The sequence below is a fragment of the Peromyscus eremicus genome, chromosome 9 (assembly GCF_949786415.1).
Source record: "Peromyscus eremicus chromosome 9, PerEre_H2_v1, whole genome shotgun sequence".
Lineage (NCBI taxonomy): Eukaryota > Metazoa > Chordata > Mammalia > Rodentia > Cricetidae > Peromyscus > Peromyscus eremicus.
In genome coordinates this window covers 47,034,284-47,049,910 of record NC_081425.1, presented here as the reverse complement: position 1 = coordinate 47,049,910, position 15,627 = coordinate 47,034,284, and the positions used below count along the sequence as shown (strand labels likewise).

General features: G+C 39.0%; 1 protein-coding gene across 2 annotated transcripts in view; it reads left to right on the top strand.

Moving 5' to 3' along the window:
• The window catches only part of Zc3h13 (zinc finger CCCH-type containing 13), a 69,597-nt gene that overhangs the window by 17,359 nt on the left and 36,611 nt on the right, over positions 1-15,627 (top strand). For both annotated transcript variants that reach the window (XM_059273329.1, XM_059273328.1), the window contains exons 5-6: positions 9,917-10,025; positions 15,305-15,444. In XM_059273329.1, coding sequence (XP_059129312.1) covers positions 9,917-10,025; positions 15,305-15,444 — 249 coding nt within the window. The remainder of the gene's footprint in view (positions 1-9,916; positions 10,026-15,304; positions 15,445-15,627) is intronic.

Here is a 15,627-nt window from a genome sequence, read left to right as displayed (position 1 = left end):
TTCCTAAATTGACATGTTCTACGTCCTCAGCTTGTGGGCCATCTTTATATTGGACACAAGTCTTTTTTAAAAGCTTACTTTGTTGAGAGATACAATGTGCAAATAAATTGCACCCATTCTAAATATATAGTCTTGATTTTTGACACATGTACATATTATTCTTAACAAGGTGTTACTTTACAGTCAAGATACAAAGTATTTCTGTCAGCTCAAAATTATGTCTCCACTCTCCATCCTTTATCTGTTCAGAGCTGTCATTTGATTGGAATCCTGTAGTATATATCTCCCTGTCTGGATTCTTTCAGTGTAATTAATTAATAAATTTCAAAATTCAACCACATTATTGTGTTCATATTTTGTTCCTCTTCTTGCTTAGCAGTCTGTGATACAGCAGAATTTGTTCATGTTACAGTTGATGGGCATGAGAGTTTCCAGTTTTCAGTTACTTACATAGAACTGAGGAGTGCTGTCTAAGTCTTTACATGGACGTGTTTTCACCACTAAGTACCCAGTTGTAGTGTGGCTGGGCCATATGCATAGTGTGGCCTCATAGAAACTGCTGAACAGCCTTGCAGAGTAGTTCTTACATTTTCCATCTCCATGTAGGCGGTGAGTTTCTGCTGCTGTTCTTGCCACCATTGGCAATGTTGAGCCTTTTCATTTTAGCTCTGCGGGCAGGCATGTAGTGCTTTTAGTTGTTGAGAGTTAAAGGTGTTGTACATCTTTGAATTTTGTTGGGGGGGGGGGTTATTTCTCTCTCTCTCTCTCTCTCTCTCTCTCTCTCTCTCTCACACACACACACACACACACACACACACACCTACCTTTTATTGGCCCTTTGTTTTTGTGTTTTGTGGTGTATTTTCTTCACAGATTATGACATTTGTAATTCTTAGGTTCTGGATACCTTCCTTTGTGAACTATAGTATTGCAGATGTGTTTTCCCAGTGTGGCTAGGCTATCCTTATCAGTTATCTTGTGTTGTTTTGACACCTCCCTCCTCAGTAGTCTCTGGTAGTTCCTTTGTTTCCATTAAAGTCATGTGTCCAGCACATTGCATACATGTACTCAGAGGCCTACTACTGTTAGTCATGGCCTTTAAGGCCTTTCATTAAGCACGATCAGGAAGTAGGTGTGTATTTCTCTTAAAAACAGACAAGTAAGTCCTAATCATTCAGATTTAGGATTTCACGGCTTTTACAATTGTATTGCTTTCTTGTGCAGAAAATTCTAGTGCCTCTTTACATTATTACAGATTTTATATTTAGACAATATTATTACTAGCAAGGTGTTACAGTTTGCATGTAAAATGCCCTGTACAGGCTCATGTGTTTGAAAACTTGGCCCTCAGCTGGGGACAGTTTTGGTGAATTGCAAGGTGTTTGGCCTTTTGACATTGTAATTCACTTTAACATTTACAAAATTCATTCCAGAACCAGGCAATTGAATTACAAAAACGAACAACAAGCAAACAAACAAAAAAAAAGCCTTTTACAATGTTTTAATGAAGTTTAGGGTGGGGGAGGCATGGGGATGGAAGTTGGGGGGCGGGGACATGCGGGAGGCTGGAGGCCTGTTCTTGTGTAGGCCAGGCTACCCTGAGCTCTTGCTCCGCCTGCCTCAGCCTATGCAGCTCTGCAATTCCGAGCATGCGTCCCTGCTCTCGGATATGTTTACTATGATTCTGTGTTGTACCTGTATTCGGCAGGTTGGGGACACGCCCCGGATGGGGAGCTGGGCTGTAGAGCTTCATGGGAGGAAGTGGGTCACTGAGGGTGGGCCTAGTGGGTTCTAGCCCATCCCTGCTTCCGGTCTGGTCTGCTTCTGGTCTCCGGTCGGATGTTTGTTTCTTCCTTGCCATTGTGAGTTGTACCCTCGAACTGTGAGCCAGACTGAACAACTTCAGGGTTCAGTTCTTTTTCTGTCTAGTCTTTGTTATAGAAATGGGAGAGGCACTAGTGCATAGGTTATCGAGAAGTTAAATCTCTTTGTAGTTCTTAGGGTATGCCTTATTTGGAATACATCTGTTAAATTTGGTCGATAGGGTTTTTAGCTAGTTACTGTATTTTAAACCACCAAATTAATACATGCATGAATTAATCCGTGTCATTCTGATTTAAGTATTGGGATTTCTTTTCAATTTTGTAAATATACAAAATGTGGTTTTAAGACAGTTTACTTTTAAAAAGTCTGGCTTCCATCTTTTGATTGCTCTGCCTTGTTCCATATAGACCACATGTATTTTTCCTTATGCTTTTATCTGTATATACGTGCACTTGTATATTTACATATGTTAAATGCATATGTTGATAGAGATGGTGTAAATGCACATAAATTTGTGTGTAATGTTTTTCTTTCTTTCTTTTTTTAGTTTTTCGAGACAGGGTTTCTCTGTGTAGCTTTGTGCCTTTCCTGGAACTCACTCTGTAGACCAGGCTGGCCTTGAACTCACAAAGATCTGCCTGGCTCTGCCTCCCGAGTGCTGGGATTAAAGGCGTGTACCACCACCGCCCGGTTGTGTGTAATGTTTTTCACACATAAAAGATGACCTTATATTTCACATGGCTTTTTAAACGTTTTTCTTACAGGTTCTTACATTCCATAGCAATATATTGAGAGATTTCTTAGGCTTTTTTTTAGTTCCATGGTGTTTCATTGTTTGACTAGACCATGCCTTCTGTGCATGGGGATTTAGGTTATTCAGTGTTGTTCCTGCTGTAGAGCTGTGGCCAATGACTGTATATGTGTTATACATTTTTAATGTGTCTTAGAACAAGATAAATCTGAAGAATAGGGCTGGTGTGCCAGAGGGTCAGATGGTATGTCAGGTTAGTTTTAATTTATATTTCTCTTGTGAAATTTAGGCACCCTTATGAACTCCTGTCTCTATCTCTTCCTCTTCCATTGCCCTTACCCCTTGTCAGTCTCTTCTCTATTTCTCATTCTCCGTATTTTAGGGGTCAAAGTTGAATATGATTTATCTGATAATGCTGGAGACCAGAAGTGTTTCCAGTTTTTGATCCCCCCACCCCCAGATTTTAGGCTATTTGCTTATACATAGTGAGCTGTCTTGAGGATGGCAACCCTGTCTCAATATGAAATTGGTTTGTATTTCATGCAATGTGTACAGGAAGCTTGAAGGTAATTTTGCTGGTTTTTGTGTACCTTTGTTTTTAGTGAAACCTTTATGTGAGGACAGCTGTTGTGCTGGTGCTTACAGGCTCAGATCTGGGGCATTTCAGATTTTGGAGTTTTGAATTAGGGATGCTCAGCCTGCAAAGCATTTTGTTCACGATATCAAGTATAATAATTTTCATTTCTCTTTTCAAAACTTAATGGGAGCCGGACAGTGGTGGCGCACACCTTTAATCCCAGCACTCGGGAGGCAGAGCCAGGTGGATCTCTGTGAGTTCGAGTCCAGCCTGGGCTACCAAGTGAGTTCCAGGAAAGGCGCAAAGCTACACAGAGAAACCCTGTCTCAAAAAACCAAAAACAAAACTTAATTTTTTAAAGAGCAATTTATATATTAGCCATTTGCCCAATGGAGGTGTGTTGATTGTCTCCCAGTTTTGGCAATTATAAGTAGTCCTCTGCAGACATTTTGTGCTGATTTTTATGTGGGCACAAGGCTTTGGTTAAATACCAGGGAATGTTGCTGCTGCATTGTGTGGAAAAAGAAGTAAAAGAAAAGAAAGGAAGGAAGGGAGGTGATGGTAGTGGAAGAAACTAGTTTAGCCTGGCCTGACAACACAGGTTTTTAACACCAACTTCTTGGAGAGCCTAAGGCAGGAGGATGGCAAGTTTAGGTCCTGTCTAGGTAACTTAGTGAGGCCCTGTTAAGGAAACAAAGGAAAAGAATGGGAGTGAGTATCTCTGTGGCATAGCACTTGCCTAGCCTAGCCTGTGTGCTACCATAGATTCAGTCCTCAATGAAACACAGAGAGAGACAGAGAGAGAGAGAGAGAGAGAGAGAGAGAGAGAGAGAGAGAGAGAGAGAGAGAGAGAGAACGCAAGGATCTGAGGGGAGAAAATAGACCCCCTACCCAATAAAACCCGTCTCTGCCAAGCAGCCCTCAGGATCCATTCCACTGACAGTGAATGTGTGCTAGTATGAACTTTTTTTATTCCCTGCAATTTTCACAGTGACTTGCCGTGTTGAACATCTTTTCATATACTTGTCTGTCATCTGGATGTCTTCATTTTGGTGATACACTTTTCTTTTAATCAGGTTTTTGTGTTGTTGAGTTTTAAGTGTTCTTTCTGTGTTTTAGATAACATAGTTTGTATGTTTGCAGATGTCCTTTGCAAACTTTTTCCTCATTTTTCTGAATTGTTTTCTCATTCTCTTGACAGTGTCTTTCCTAGTGTGAAACTTTTCTATTTTAATGAAGGCCACTTAACATTATTTCTTTGATGGACTGTATCCTTGATCATTAAAATCCCTTACTTGAGATTATTTAGATATTTTCCTTCAGATTTGCTCTTTATATTTATGTCTGTGATTCATTTTGTGTTAATTTTTGTGAGAACGGTAAGGTCTGTGTCCAGCAGCACTGGATACCTAGTTGTTGTGCACGTCCTTTGAAAGACTGTCCTTTTTTCATTGAATTGTCTTTGCTTCCCATCCAGATTTGTTTATCTGTGAGGGTCTATTTCTCAGTTTTCTGATGTGTTCCTCTGTTAATTTGTCTGATCTCACAGTGTCTTGATTACTGTCACTTTATATTGAGTATTGAAATCTGGTGGGTTTCAGCTCTTCAGACTTGATCTTCTCTTTCCATACTTTGATTTACTTCTTGTAAACTTCAGCATCAGGCTGTCTAACCAATGGCGACCTGCTGGGTTTTTGTTTTGTTGGTGGTGACTGTATTCAATCTTAGGTCAGTTCTATTGAAATATTGTCGTGTGTCATAATCGGCATCAGTTGTTACCTTGACACACCTGGAAAGAGGGAAGCACGTCAGCTGAGGAATTGCCCCCTTGAGTTAACTTCTGGGTATGTCGTGGGGCATTTTCTTAGTTGCTGATGGATGTGGGAGGGCCCAGCCCGCTGTCTCTAGGCAGGTGGGCCTGGGCTGTATGGGAAAGGTTGCCGAGCAGGCCCGGGGAAGCATGCCTCCGTGCTCTCTGCTCTAGTTCGTCTTGAGCTTTTGCCTTGGCTTCTCTCTATGTAATAATCCCTTTCCTTCCTCAGTTTGATTTTGGTCAGTGTTTTATCATAGCAACAGAAAGCTAATTAGAACAGCATATTAGTATAGAGAAGAATGGTAGCTTAATGAAAGTATGAAAATCATGAAATATAAATCTGTGATAAACATGAGGTGCCTTTGGCTCTTGGTCTGATAGAAAAAGGTATTGAAGGGATTTAGTAATGATGTCCAAATATATAAAGAGTAAGCATGTAGAAGTACTAGATCTGTTTTGCATAACTTCAGAGATTAGAACTAGTCTTATAGAATTTGGAGAGATAAAGATTAAGAAAAGTTTCTGATAATCAGAGCCCTCTAGAAATAGGAATAGCTGTCACTGGAAACCTTGGGGGCTGATTTTTTTCCTGTTAAATTTTCTAATAAAGAACTTGTATGATTATATAGTATTATTAGACATTTTCTTCTGTAAGATTGGAATTGGATTAAATGTTCCTTTCAAAAACATTTTATTTGGCTACTAACCCACTTATAATATTGGTTTTCAATTGTTAGCCCCAATAATTTTTATCTCAGATTCTTTGTAATGTCTCCTTACTATGTAAGGTAAGACTTATAATGAACATAATCTGCCTCACAAGTAAATGTTCAAGAAAAGTGAATATTACCTGAAAGTAATTTAAAACTCCACAAACATTGGATCTCTGAAATCGAAGAAAACTAAAACACTTTCCTAAGTTAGGCACAGACTTATTAGTTATCACAACTTGGTCTTAATTGAAATGATCCAGTTATAAATCTTACTCAGTTGATAAATTCTTAGGTATTACTAGAAAAAAATTAGTGTGTTTTATTATAGACTGCATTGTTGTTCAATATGCTTTGAAATTTTTACTAATGTTATTTGAGAATTTCATGTAATATATTTTGATCATGTTCATCCTCCTCCCTCACCTCCTCCCTGTAGCATGAATCCTAATTGGTCTAAATAAAAACCTGGCACCGGCTATGGGGTAAATGCTAGAAGATCAGAGAGACAAAGGAACAAGCCACAGCCACCTCTCACCTCACCAACTCCTCAGCCAGAAAGGAAGCTCCTGTCTCCTCCCACCTTATATTCCTTTCTCTGCCAGCCATATCACTTCCTGTCTCCACCTCCCTAGTGCTGGGATTAAAGATGTGAGATCCCGAGTGCTGGGATCAAATATGTGTGCCACCACTGCCTCTTTTAGACTGGATCAGTCTTGTGTAGCCCAGGGTGGCCTTGAACTCACAGAGTCTGCCTCTGCCTCCTGATTGCAGGGATTAAAGATGTGTGCCACCACTGCCTGGCCTCTATGGTTAACTAGTGGCTTAGCTCCCCACTCTGATCTTCAGGCAAGCCTTATTTGTTAGATCACAAACAAAATATCACCATACCTCCCAGATCTACCCCACCCCACTGGACCTCCCAGACCCCCTCCCAAACTTCTTACCCCCCACCCATCTTAAACCCATCCAGCTTGTGTTGGGTATGGGGCTTGCTCTGGAATGTTATTGATGCATTAGGGTCACACTATTAAAGAAAACGGGCTTGCTTTCTCCCAGGAGCAACCAAATGCCAATAGTTTCTTAGCTAGGAATAGACTTCATGCTCACCTTCCCTATTCCACTATGGGATTTAGTCTGGCTTGAGTTTGTGCAGGTCTTGTGCATGAGTTGAAATTGTTGTGAGTTCATATGTGCAACTGTCCTGTTGTGCCCAGAAAACAGTGTTTCGTTGAAGCTATCCACCACCTCTGGCTCTTACAGTCTTTTACCCCTGCTGTTGAAAAGGTCCCTGACCCTTAAGGGGAGAGGTGTGATATATAATTGTCCCATTTAGGGCAGAGCGAGCACTTTGATGTTTCTTGTTTTCTGCACTTGGACCAGCCATGTACTGCAAGAAGACGCTTCTCTGTGAGGGTTTAGAAATGTACAGAACTATGGGTATAGCAAGAAGTCATTAGAAGTCATTTTAATGCTTTAACCATTTAGCAGAATAATAGAATCTCCCCTTGGGCCTGTGACTTATCTAGCTGCAGGTTCTTGGCCTCATTGATAGTGCTAGGTATGAGTTCCATCTCGTGGAGTGGGCCATCAGTCCAATCAGAAAAGTGCTTGGTTACTCCCATAGCATTTTTTGTCAGTATTGTGCTAGTAGGTGTATCTTGCTGGACGGGCCATTATTGTAGCCTACAGGATTCACAGCTGGATGAGACTGATGATTACATGTTCCAGCACTGTGAAAGTTAGCCATTAGGGATGAACCTTTCAGTTTAGTACCAGCTAGATTTCTTTATGTTCTGTGACTTGGGTGTGTGGTGTCTTTAGCGAAAGAATCTTATCAGGTTCTGATCAGGATAACCTATATCAATAGCTTTTACATTTTTAAAAATTTTGAATAATCTGGTCTGAAGTGTTTGACCCAAAATATTGTGGTTGCTTAACAGCATTCCAATATGAATACTAACTTTAGAGTATACAATAAAGTATAAGAAGGTTATGCTTCTAACAAGTATGTTTGAGATTCAAAGAAGATATCAAGCCATTCTGTTAAGGAAATTAAGGAAGCTGAAAGGAGACCATGCCACATATGTGATAAAGGAGTGGTGTGCCTAACAAGTTATAAGCTAATAAGTAGAGAAATGGAGGAATAGGATATTCTTATTGTCTTAGGGTTAGTGCTGTGATGAAGCACCGTGACCAAAAGCAATTTGGGGAGGAAAGGGTTTATTTGGCTTATATATCCCAAGTCACGGGTTCTTCCATTAAGAAAAGTCAAGGCAGGAACCCGAGCCTGGCAGGTATGTGGAGGCAGGGGATGATGCAAAGGCCATGGAGAACTCTGCTTTCTGGCTTCCTTCTCACGGCTTGCTCAGCCTGCTTTCTTACAGAACCCAGGACAACCAGCCCTGGGGTAGCCACACATACAAGAGGCTGGGCCCTCCCGCATAATCATTAGTTAACACCCTACAGGCCTACCTACAGCTGGATCTTAAAGGTCATACTCTAATTGAGGTTCCCTCCTCTCAGATGACTCTAGCTTGGGTCAAGTTGACATAAAGCCAGCCAGCACACTTGTAAATAAGCTAAAGCCTCAGTGTTATCAAAATAATTTCCTGTATTATGATTTTTTAAGTAGAATGGTTACTATATATTAGGAAAAGACATAATCTTCTAACTTGAAATTCTACCACATGTTGAAGCCTGAGTATAGACTGTATGACATGTAATGGAAGTTCTGTGTGATCTCTGGGCAGAGTCGGAGTTGCACTGAAAAACATGGGCAACTCAAGATTAGACAGTTCTAAACCTATAAATATGAACTGTTGTATAACTGGTGAAATCTATTGATTATTGTATTTCCAGTTCATAATGTGATCTAAATAACATGACATACAGGATTACAGATTATCTTGTGTGTTTTGCTACTCTGTAATCCTTGTTATTTACATTAGTAGCTGGGTTTTGTGTGGCACCTTAGAAAGTTGGTTGTTGTATTCAGTACTTTGGAGGTAATTTCTTGTTAAAAAATACTTTCAGTATGGGTGTATGCTGTGTATTCCAGGGGTTTAAATCACAGACCATTTAGAAGTTGCCTTGGACATAGGTCCGTTCTTCCTGGTGTTCCAGAGCCTGCACTTTATGCTACAGAACTGTCTTCCTTGTCTTCCTTTTGCCATCTTACGAACACCATTTCTTTGTTCTTGGTCTTTGGTAAATTTCCCGTGGCAGAAGTCTGAGCTACTTCTTACATTTATCATATTGCATATTCTTATGTAGTCCTTTGTCAGCCTGTGTTGTCTGGCAAGCAAACATATAATGTGATTTTGGAATTAATGTTTGTAAGTTATACCTAAATGTATAAAATGTAGAGGGATTCTTTAAAAAGAAAACTTTAAAGAAAAATAATTTGTGTTTCAGGCAACTAAGTTTTATGACTAGAAGTACTCGGAAGTTTAAGCACTTAATCTAACTGACAGTCGTAGTGTTTAGATGATTACATAAAAGTGGTAAGTCACTGTGAGGGGCTTTGGTCATTTTCTCACTCCCTAATAAAATGTGGTTTGGAATCTTATAAAACAAGGTATTCAGTTGAATTATTGAATTACTTTATAAATTGAAATACTGTTTTCCAGTTTGGAGTGTAGGTTCCTATTAAGCTGAATATCCAAACCCTAGTATTTTATAGTATTTTAGCTATAGTATTAAGAGTTAGTACATTAGTTATGTTTAAATATCATTTGCTTTAACCCCAAATAGGGTTTGTAAAAAGTCTTTTTCAAAGCTTTATACAATTATTACAATGAATTTGAGCTCATCCTTTGGTATATAGGGAATTAGCTGTGATTTAGGGCATCCATTTTAGATGGTTGAGTCTGCTCACTGGTTTAATCTTTGAAAGTTGGATTTTATATGTGGTCAGTTTGCATCTTTCCATTGTACTTTTGCCATTTTAAACTGGTTTTTACCCAGTGGATTTTCACATAGAAGCTTAGTATGGAGTAGAACATCAAAGTATTGGGTTTCCTTGCATTTTTAAAATGTGTGAGCTCCTTCTTACATTTATCATATTGCTGTTCTTTAGTAAAATCAATTCTCTTCATGGGGCTTCATATAAATGACACTTACAGATCATCCCCCAGAAGCAAAGCTGAGTGAAATGGAAATGCTGTGCACTCAATAATGGCCTCATAACGTCTTAAACATATGGTAACTTGAATTTTGTGTATATATGTCCTTTTTAGAAAGAATCTTCAAGAGGGAGACATAGAGACAAGGAAGACATAAAAATTGTTAAGGAGAGAACTCCAGAAAGCGAAGAAGAAAATGTAGAATGGGAGACGAACAGAGATGGTGAGTTTGAAAATCTTGGCTTTGCTTGTAGGATCTTGGTTACTCACTGGCCTAGTGTGGGTTTTGAGATAGCCTTTCACCTGTCACCTTCACATTGCTTCAGAGTTATCATGTCGATTAGAACTGAGTTCTCAGGCAGAGACAGGAATATAGTAGCAGTTCAGGGGCGAAGAGGAGGTGTATAGTACCTATTTCAACTTGCTCATTCTTTATCCCCCACTTCCAGAACTTTATTGTATCCTTTGGGATTTCTTCCATTTATACACTTTCAAGTTCCGCAATACTAAGTTTTAAAAATTTAAATCTAATCTAAATTTTTACAGAAAATAATTTAAATGAGATGGTTAAAGTTATATTCAAGAAATTGTTGGCTTTAAGTTTTCAGAAGAAACTGAAGTTACATAATAATTGAATCTTGATATTTATTTATGAAAATGTAAAAAACCATTTTTGACTCATTGTCTTGCCAGTTAAGCACCAAAAAAATCTGTTCTCTACCTCTTTGATGTTCTGGTGAGTGAGCACTCTAACCAAGGAATCAGTATTTTTGAATGAATTTTAATATGACATATCTTCACTGAAGAGTTTTAGCTTTAAGAACTTCAGTACCTTTTCAGTGTAGGCTGAAAACAGACAGTGCGAGGCACTACAATATGTGGACACAGACTGTTGTCTGTGACTGCAGATAAGCTTGCAACAGAGCACAGCCCTGCCTGTCTGGTTACATACTGTTTATGAGTTACAGTGGCTGAGTGCAGTCTTGTGACAAGGACCTAGAGCTCACAAGACTAAAGTACTTGTGACTGTATTTTAGAGTGTTATCCGAGGATGCAGCGAGACTAAGATGGAAAAGTACTTATTGAGGAAATTACCAATGCTGTCTATGAAAAAGTTGTTTCTAAGAACATGTAGGGATTTTGTTTATGATTTTCATTGAGATTTTATAATATCTCTTCTATAAAAATAACAGTAAAAGTACAATATCCTGTTGCAGTTGACGAATTATTTAATATATTGAAGGATTTATTGCTCTTTCATTCTATGTAAGAGGCCTTTCTGTTACTATATAAAATCAATATATTACATTGAATTTGAAACCTGATTTCCTTCTTTCTCATCAATTTAGTGCAGTTATTATATGTTCTTTTTCTATACCTTTGGTTTTCTTATGTGTAGATTCCTTGTACATACAAGTGTGTGAGGGTGTTGAATGAGAATGACCCATAGGTTCATCTATTTGAATGCTTGGTCCCCAGTTGGTGGAACTATTTGGGAAGGATTAGGAGGTATGGCCTGTTGGAGGAGGAGTGTCACTGGGAGTGGACCTTGAGATTTCAAAGCCCAAGGCCATTCTCAATTAGCTTTCTCTGCCTTCAGCTTGTGGATCAGAATGTGAGCTCTCAGCTGCTGCTCCAGCACCATGCCTGCCTGCTACCATGTTCCCTCTCCCATGATGGTTGTGGTTTTTTTCCTTCTTGTTTCCTAATTCTTCCCTTATTTGTTCATCATGTAGAACAACATAAAAAAAAAAATAATAATAAACATTTCATTACAGGAGAGGAAAATACATGAAAGTACTTTGATAATCTTGGAGGCAGATTCATTATCCTAAAATAAACTATAAAACCCCAAAGCCACAGAAGATTGGAATATATGAACATTAAAAATGGGTTTATAGCTAAATGAAGAAATTAAAAGTAGATATTACACCAGAAGAAATACTTGACATATGTAAGCATTAATAAAAGATACCATATAAACATATAATGAACTGTCACAGATATTAAAGAAGACAGTCCAGCTTTAAAAACTGATGAAATTTTAAATAGATAATGCTTAAGAACTAGAAATGGCTAATAAGTGTTCAGATTTACTGCAGGGAAAGGTTCATAAAAGCAAAGATAGAATTGTCTACTCATTAGTTTCACAAAAATGAAAATACTAATGTTTTTAAGTAGTAGTTTCCATTGGTAAAGTGGTTTGTGAGTCCAGTTTGGCCATGGTAAAAACAGGAATTATATGTTGATTCTAGCAAACCTAGTTGGAGAAAATTCATAGAGAAATATTTGCACTCCTGAGTCAAGGCAGTTACCATTGCAGCCTTGTGTATAGCAACAAGACATGGCATCCCTCAGGAGGAGACTGGCCCCAAAGCTGTAGTGTACTTAGCTTATGAAATGCTTTGCAGATACTGAAGTGAAGATAGTTGAGCTGTGTGTATGTGACATGGAGAGACCTTGTGTATATATATGGCAGTGTTGGTAGTTCTGTTGGGGGTTTTGTTCTTTCCCTGGTTTTGATACAGGATCTCCTTGTGTGGTTGAGCCTGGCCTCAAACTCATAACCCTGCTGCCTCAGCCTTCCCAGTGCTGGATGGACAGGTGTGAGCCAGTGTCCCTGGCAGTTCTGTTGTTGTAGTGGGAATTTTGTGTCTGCAACACCAAGCTGTCGGCGATGTTGACACTATGAGGATGGCCACTGAGGGATCTAAAGGGGATTTCTGTTTCTCTTTGTCCTCGCTCGGATTTGTTTAAGACTTTAAGTGAGAGTGTGTCATAAAAACAAAGGGAAATCTCAAATATTTAGTCTTTAGTCCTTTTTATAGTTTTTAAGACCCATTTTGAGATAATAAATAGAAACAGTCTTGATATATTAAAGAGTATGAATATTCTTAAGACTTGTACCCATACTAGTGAATCATTTTATAGGCTAGATGTACTACCATCTGTCTCTAGACCCTTCCTTGTGCCTTACCAAACTGTAGTTAAAAATGCTCCACAACACACGTACACGGCTTATTTATATGTCGTTTTGTTTGTGTGAACTGCTTTGTCTATGTCCTCAGTCTTCTTTTCTATTAATTAATAAGAAGAATCTATTAGCCGGGAGGGGGTGGCACACGCCTTTTTTTTTTTTTTTTTTTTTTGGATTTTTAAAATAAATACTTCAATTTTATTTATTTATGTATATATATATGTATTTTTTCAGTTAGATTTTTTTTTTAAATTTTTATTTTGCAATACAATTAAGTTCTACATACAGGCAAAGATTCCCTTGTTCTCCCCCCTCCCGTCCCCCTCACCTTCCCCCAGCCCGCCCCCCATTCCAATCTCCTCCAGGGCAAAGCCTTCCCCACAGACTGAGATCAACCTGGTGGACTCAGTCCAGGTAGGTCCAGTCCCCTCCTCCCAGGCCGAGCCAAGCGACCCTGCATAGGCCCCAGGTTTCAAACAGCCGACTCATGCAATGAGCACAGGACCCAGTGCCACTGCCTGGATGCCTCCCAAACAGATCAGGCCAATCAACCGTCTCACCCACTCAGAGGGCCTGATCCAGTTGGTGACCCCTCAGCCATTGGTTCATATTTCATGTGTTTCCGTTTGTTTGGCTATTTGTCTCTGTGCTTTATCCGACCTTGGTCTCAACAATTCTCTCTCATATAAACCCTCCTCATTCTCGCTAATTGGACTCCCAGAGATCCACCTGGGGCCTAGTCATGGATCTCTGCATCCAGATCCCTCAGTAGTTGGATGAGGTTTCTAGCACGACAATTAGGGTGTTTGGCCATCCCATCACCAGAGTAGGTCAGTTCGGACTGTCTCTCGACCATTGCCAGCAGTCTGTTGTGGGGGTATCTTTGTGGATTTCTGTGGGCCTCTCTAGCACTTTGTTTCTTCCTATTCTCATGTGGTCTTTATTTACCGTGGTCTCCTATTCCTTGTTCTCCGGCACACGCCTTTAATCCCAGCACTTGGGAGACAGAAGCAGACAGATCTCTGTGAGTTTGAGGCCAGCCCCGTCTACAGAGTGAGTGCCAGGACTATTATATAAAGAAAGCTTGTCTCAGAGAAAAAAAAAAAGAAAGAAAGAAAAAAGAAAGGAAATCTATTTAAATAATGTCAACCTTTCTTTTTACGTTGGCATCTTTTTTATTACATAGTTTAACTTTTTTTCTGTGTTAAATATACTATTGTCATCATATGTTATATTTTTCCAGTGACTTAGTATCATATTCCATACATAGGATGTGTAATCAGTCACTCAGATAATGAACATACAGTTATCAGCCCCACACCAGGCTAGGATGGACAGTTGGTGTTGTAATGCATTTGAACTATGTGCAGCAATGATACCTATTTTCCTGTGTTTAAAGTAATCAAGTGGGACTATATTTAGTGATTTTTTTTTTAATTTTCCATTTTATTTATTTACCTCTGTGTGACAAATAGTCTAAAATGCTAAGGGTGTACAGGAAGCACACTGGCTTGTGGTCAAGGCAAGTGTGGTCAAGGATAAGGGTGGAGGTCAGTGGATTCCATCCTCCAGGTTTCTTGGGTGAAGGATTGAGTGCCCGTAACACTGAGAACAACTATATACTGCAATAGAGATCTTTATAATAGACCCCTTCTCGCCTTTCCTTCTCTCTTGAAAAACAAACAACAAACAAACAAGCAGAAGTTTTCATCAGAAAAGACTGGACATGAAAGATGATATCAGATCCATTGAATGAATGGTTGGTTCTAATATAAAGAGATAATTTAAGTCAATTGAAATGAAAATGCTAGAACTCCTTAAAAATTAGCACACAGGGACCAGGCCAGGCATGACAGCAAACGCCTTGCTGATCTGAGTTCAAGGCCAGCCTGGTATACAAAGCAAGTTCCAAGACAGACAGGGCCCTTACACAGAGAAACCCTGTTTCAAAAAACAAACAAACAAACAAAATTAGCACACATTAGTGTTAAAGTTAGTTAACTTTCCTTTTAAATACAAATCAGTTGTCTCACAATAAAAAAGATAGAATTGGAGAACTAATGTTCGAAACACCTGGCTTAACCTTACCTTAGTAAAGGGTCTAAAGCAAGGACAGAGCTCTTCTTACCCTGTATGAAGGATTGAAGGCCTCAGTGTCCCCAGTGGGTGGCTGAGTACTTTAATTGTGACTTTGGGTTTGCTGTCATCCATGGTCTTCAGTGCTAGGGCTCAGAGCCTTGGCCATAAGCAGTGCAAATACTCCACCACTGCTACATTCTAGCTTGAATTTTAGCTGTTCAAAATCTCTTGTGACAAAAACCCAAGCATCTGATAACCATAAGTCACTTTTAGAAGTATAGAAACCTTAATATTGGATTTTCAGAAGAAATTAAGTTTTTCATAGAAATGCTATTCTAATGAAAGAATGTACTGTTAAAAGTTGTGTAAAAATTAGCTGAAACGCCTTAATTCTCTGTACATAATTATAATAGTGTCTAACAAATAATGGAATTTGTATTTTAAAGATTCTGACAATGGAGATATTAATTATGATTATGTTCATGAGTTGTCATTGGAAATGAAGCGTCAGAAAATACAGAGAGAATTAATGAAGTTGGAACAAGAAAACATGGATAAGAGGGAAGAAATTATCATTCAAAAGGAGGTATGTGTATTGAAGTGAATGTGTTATTAACATAGATGTGGATATTGATCACAGAAATCAGCTCCATGCTGTAGCTTACCTCGTACTAACACAGTGATAAACTGTTCAGCTCCCCACATAGCAGTTACACCATAAAAGAGTAATCATTCAATCTTTACATGACTTGTTAAGTTCAAAATGCTT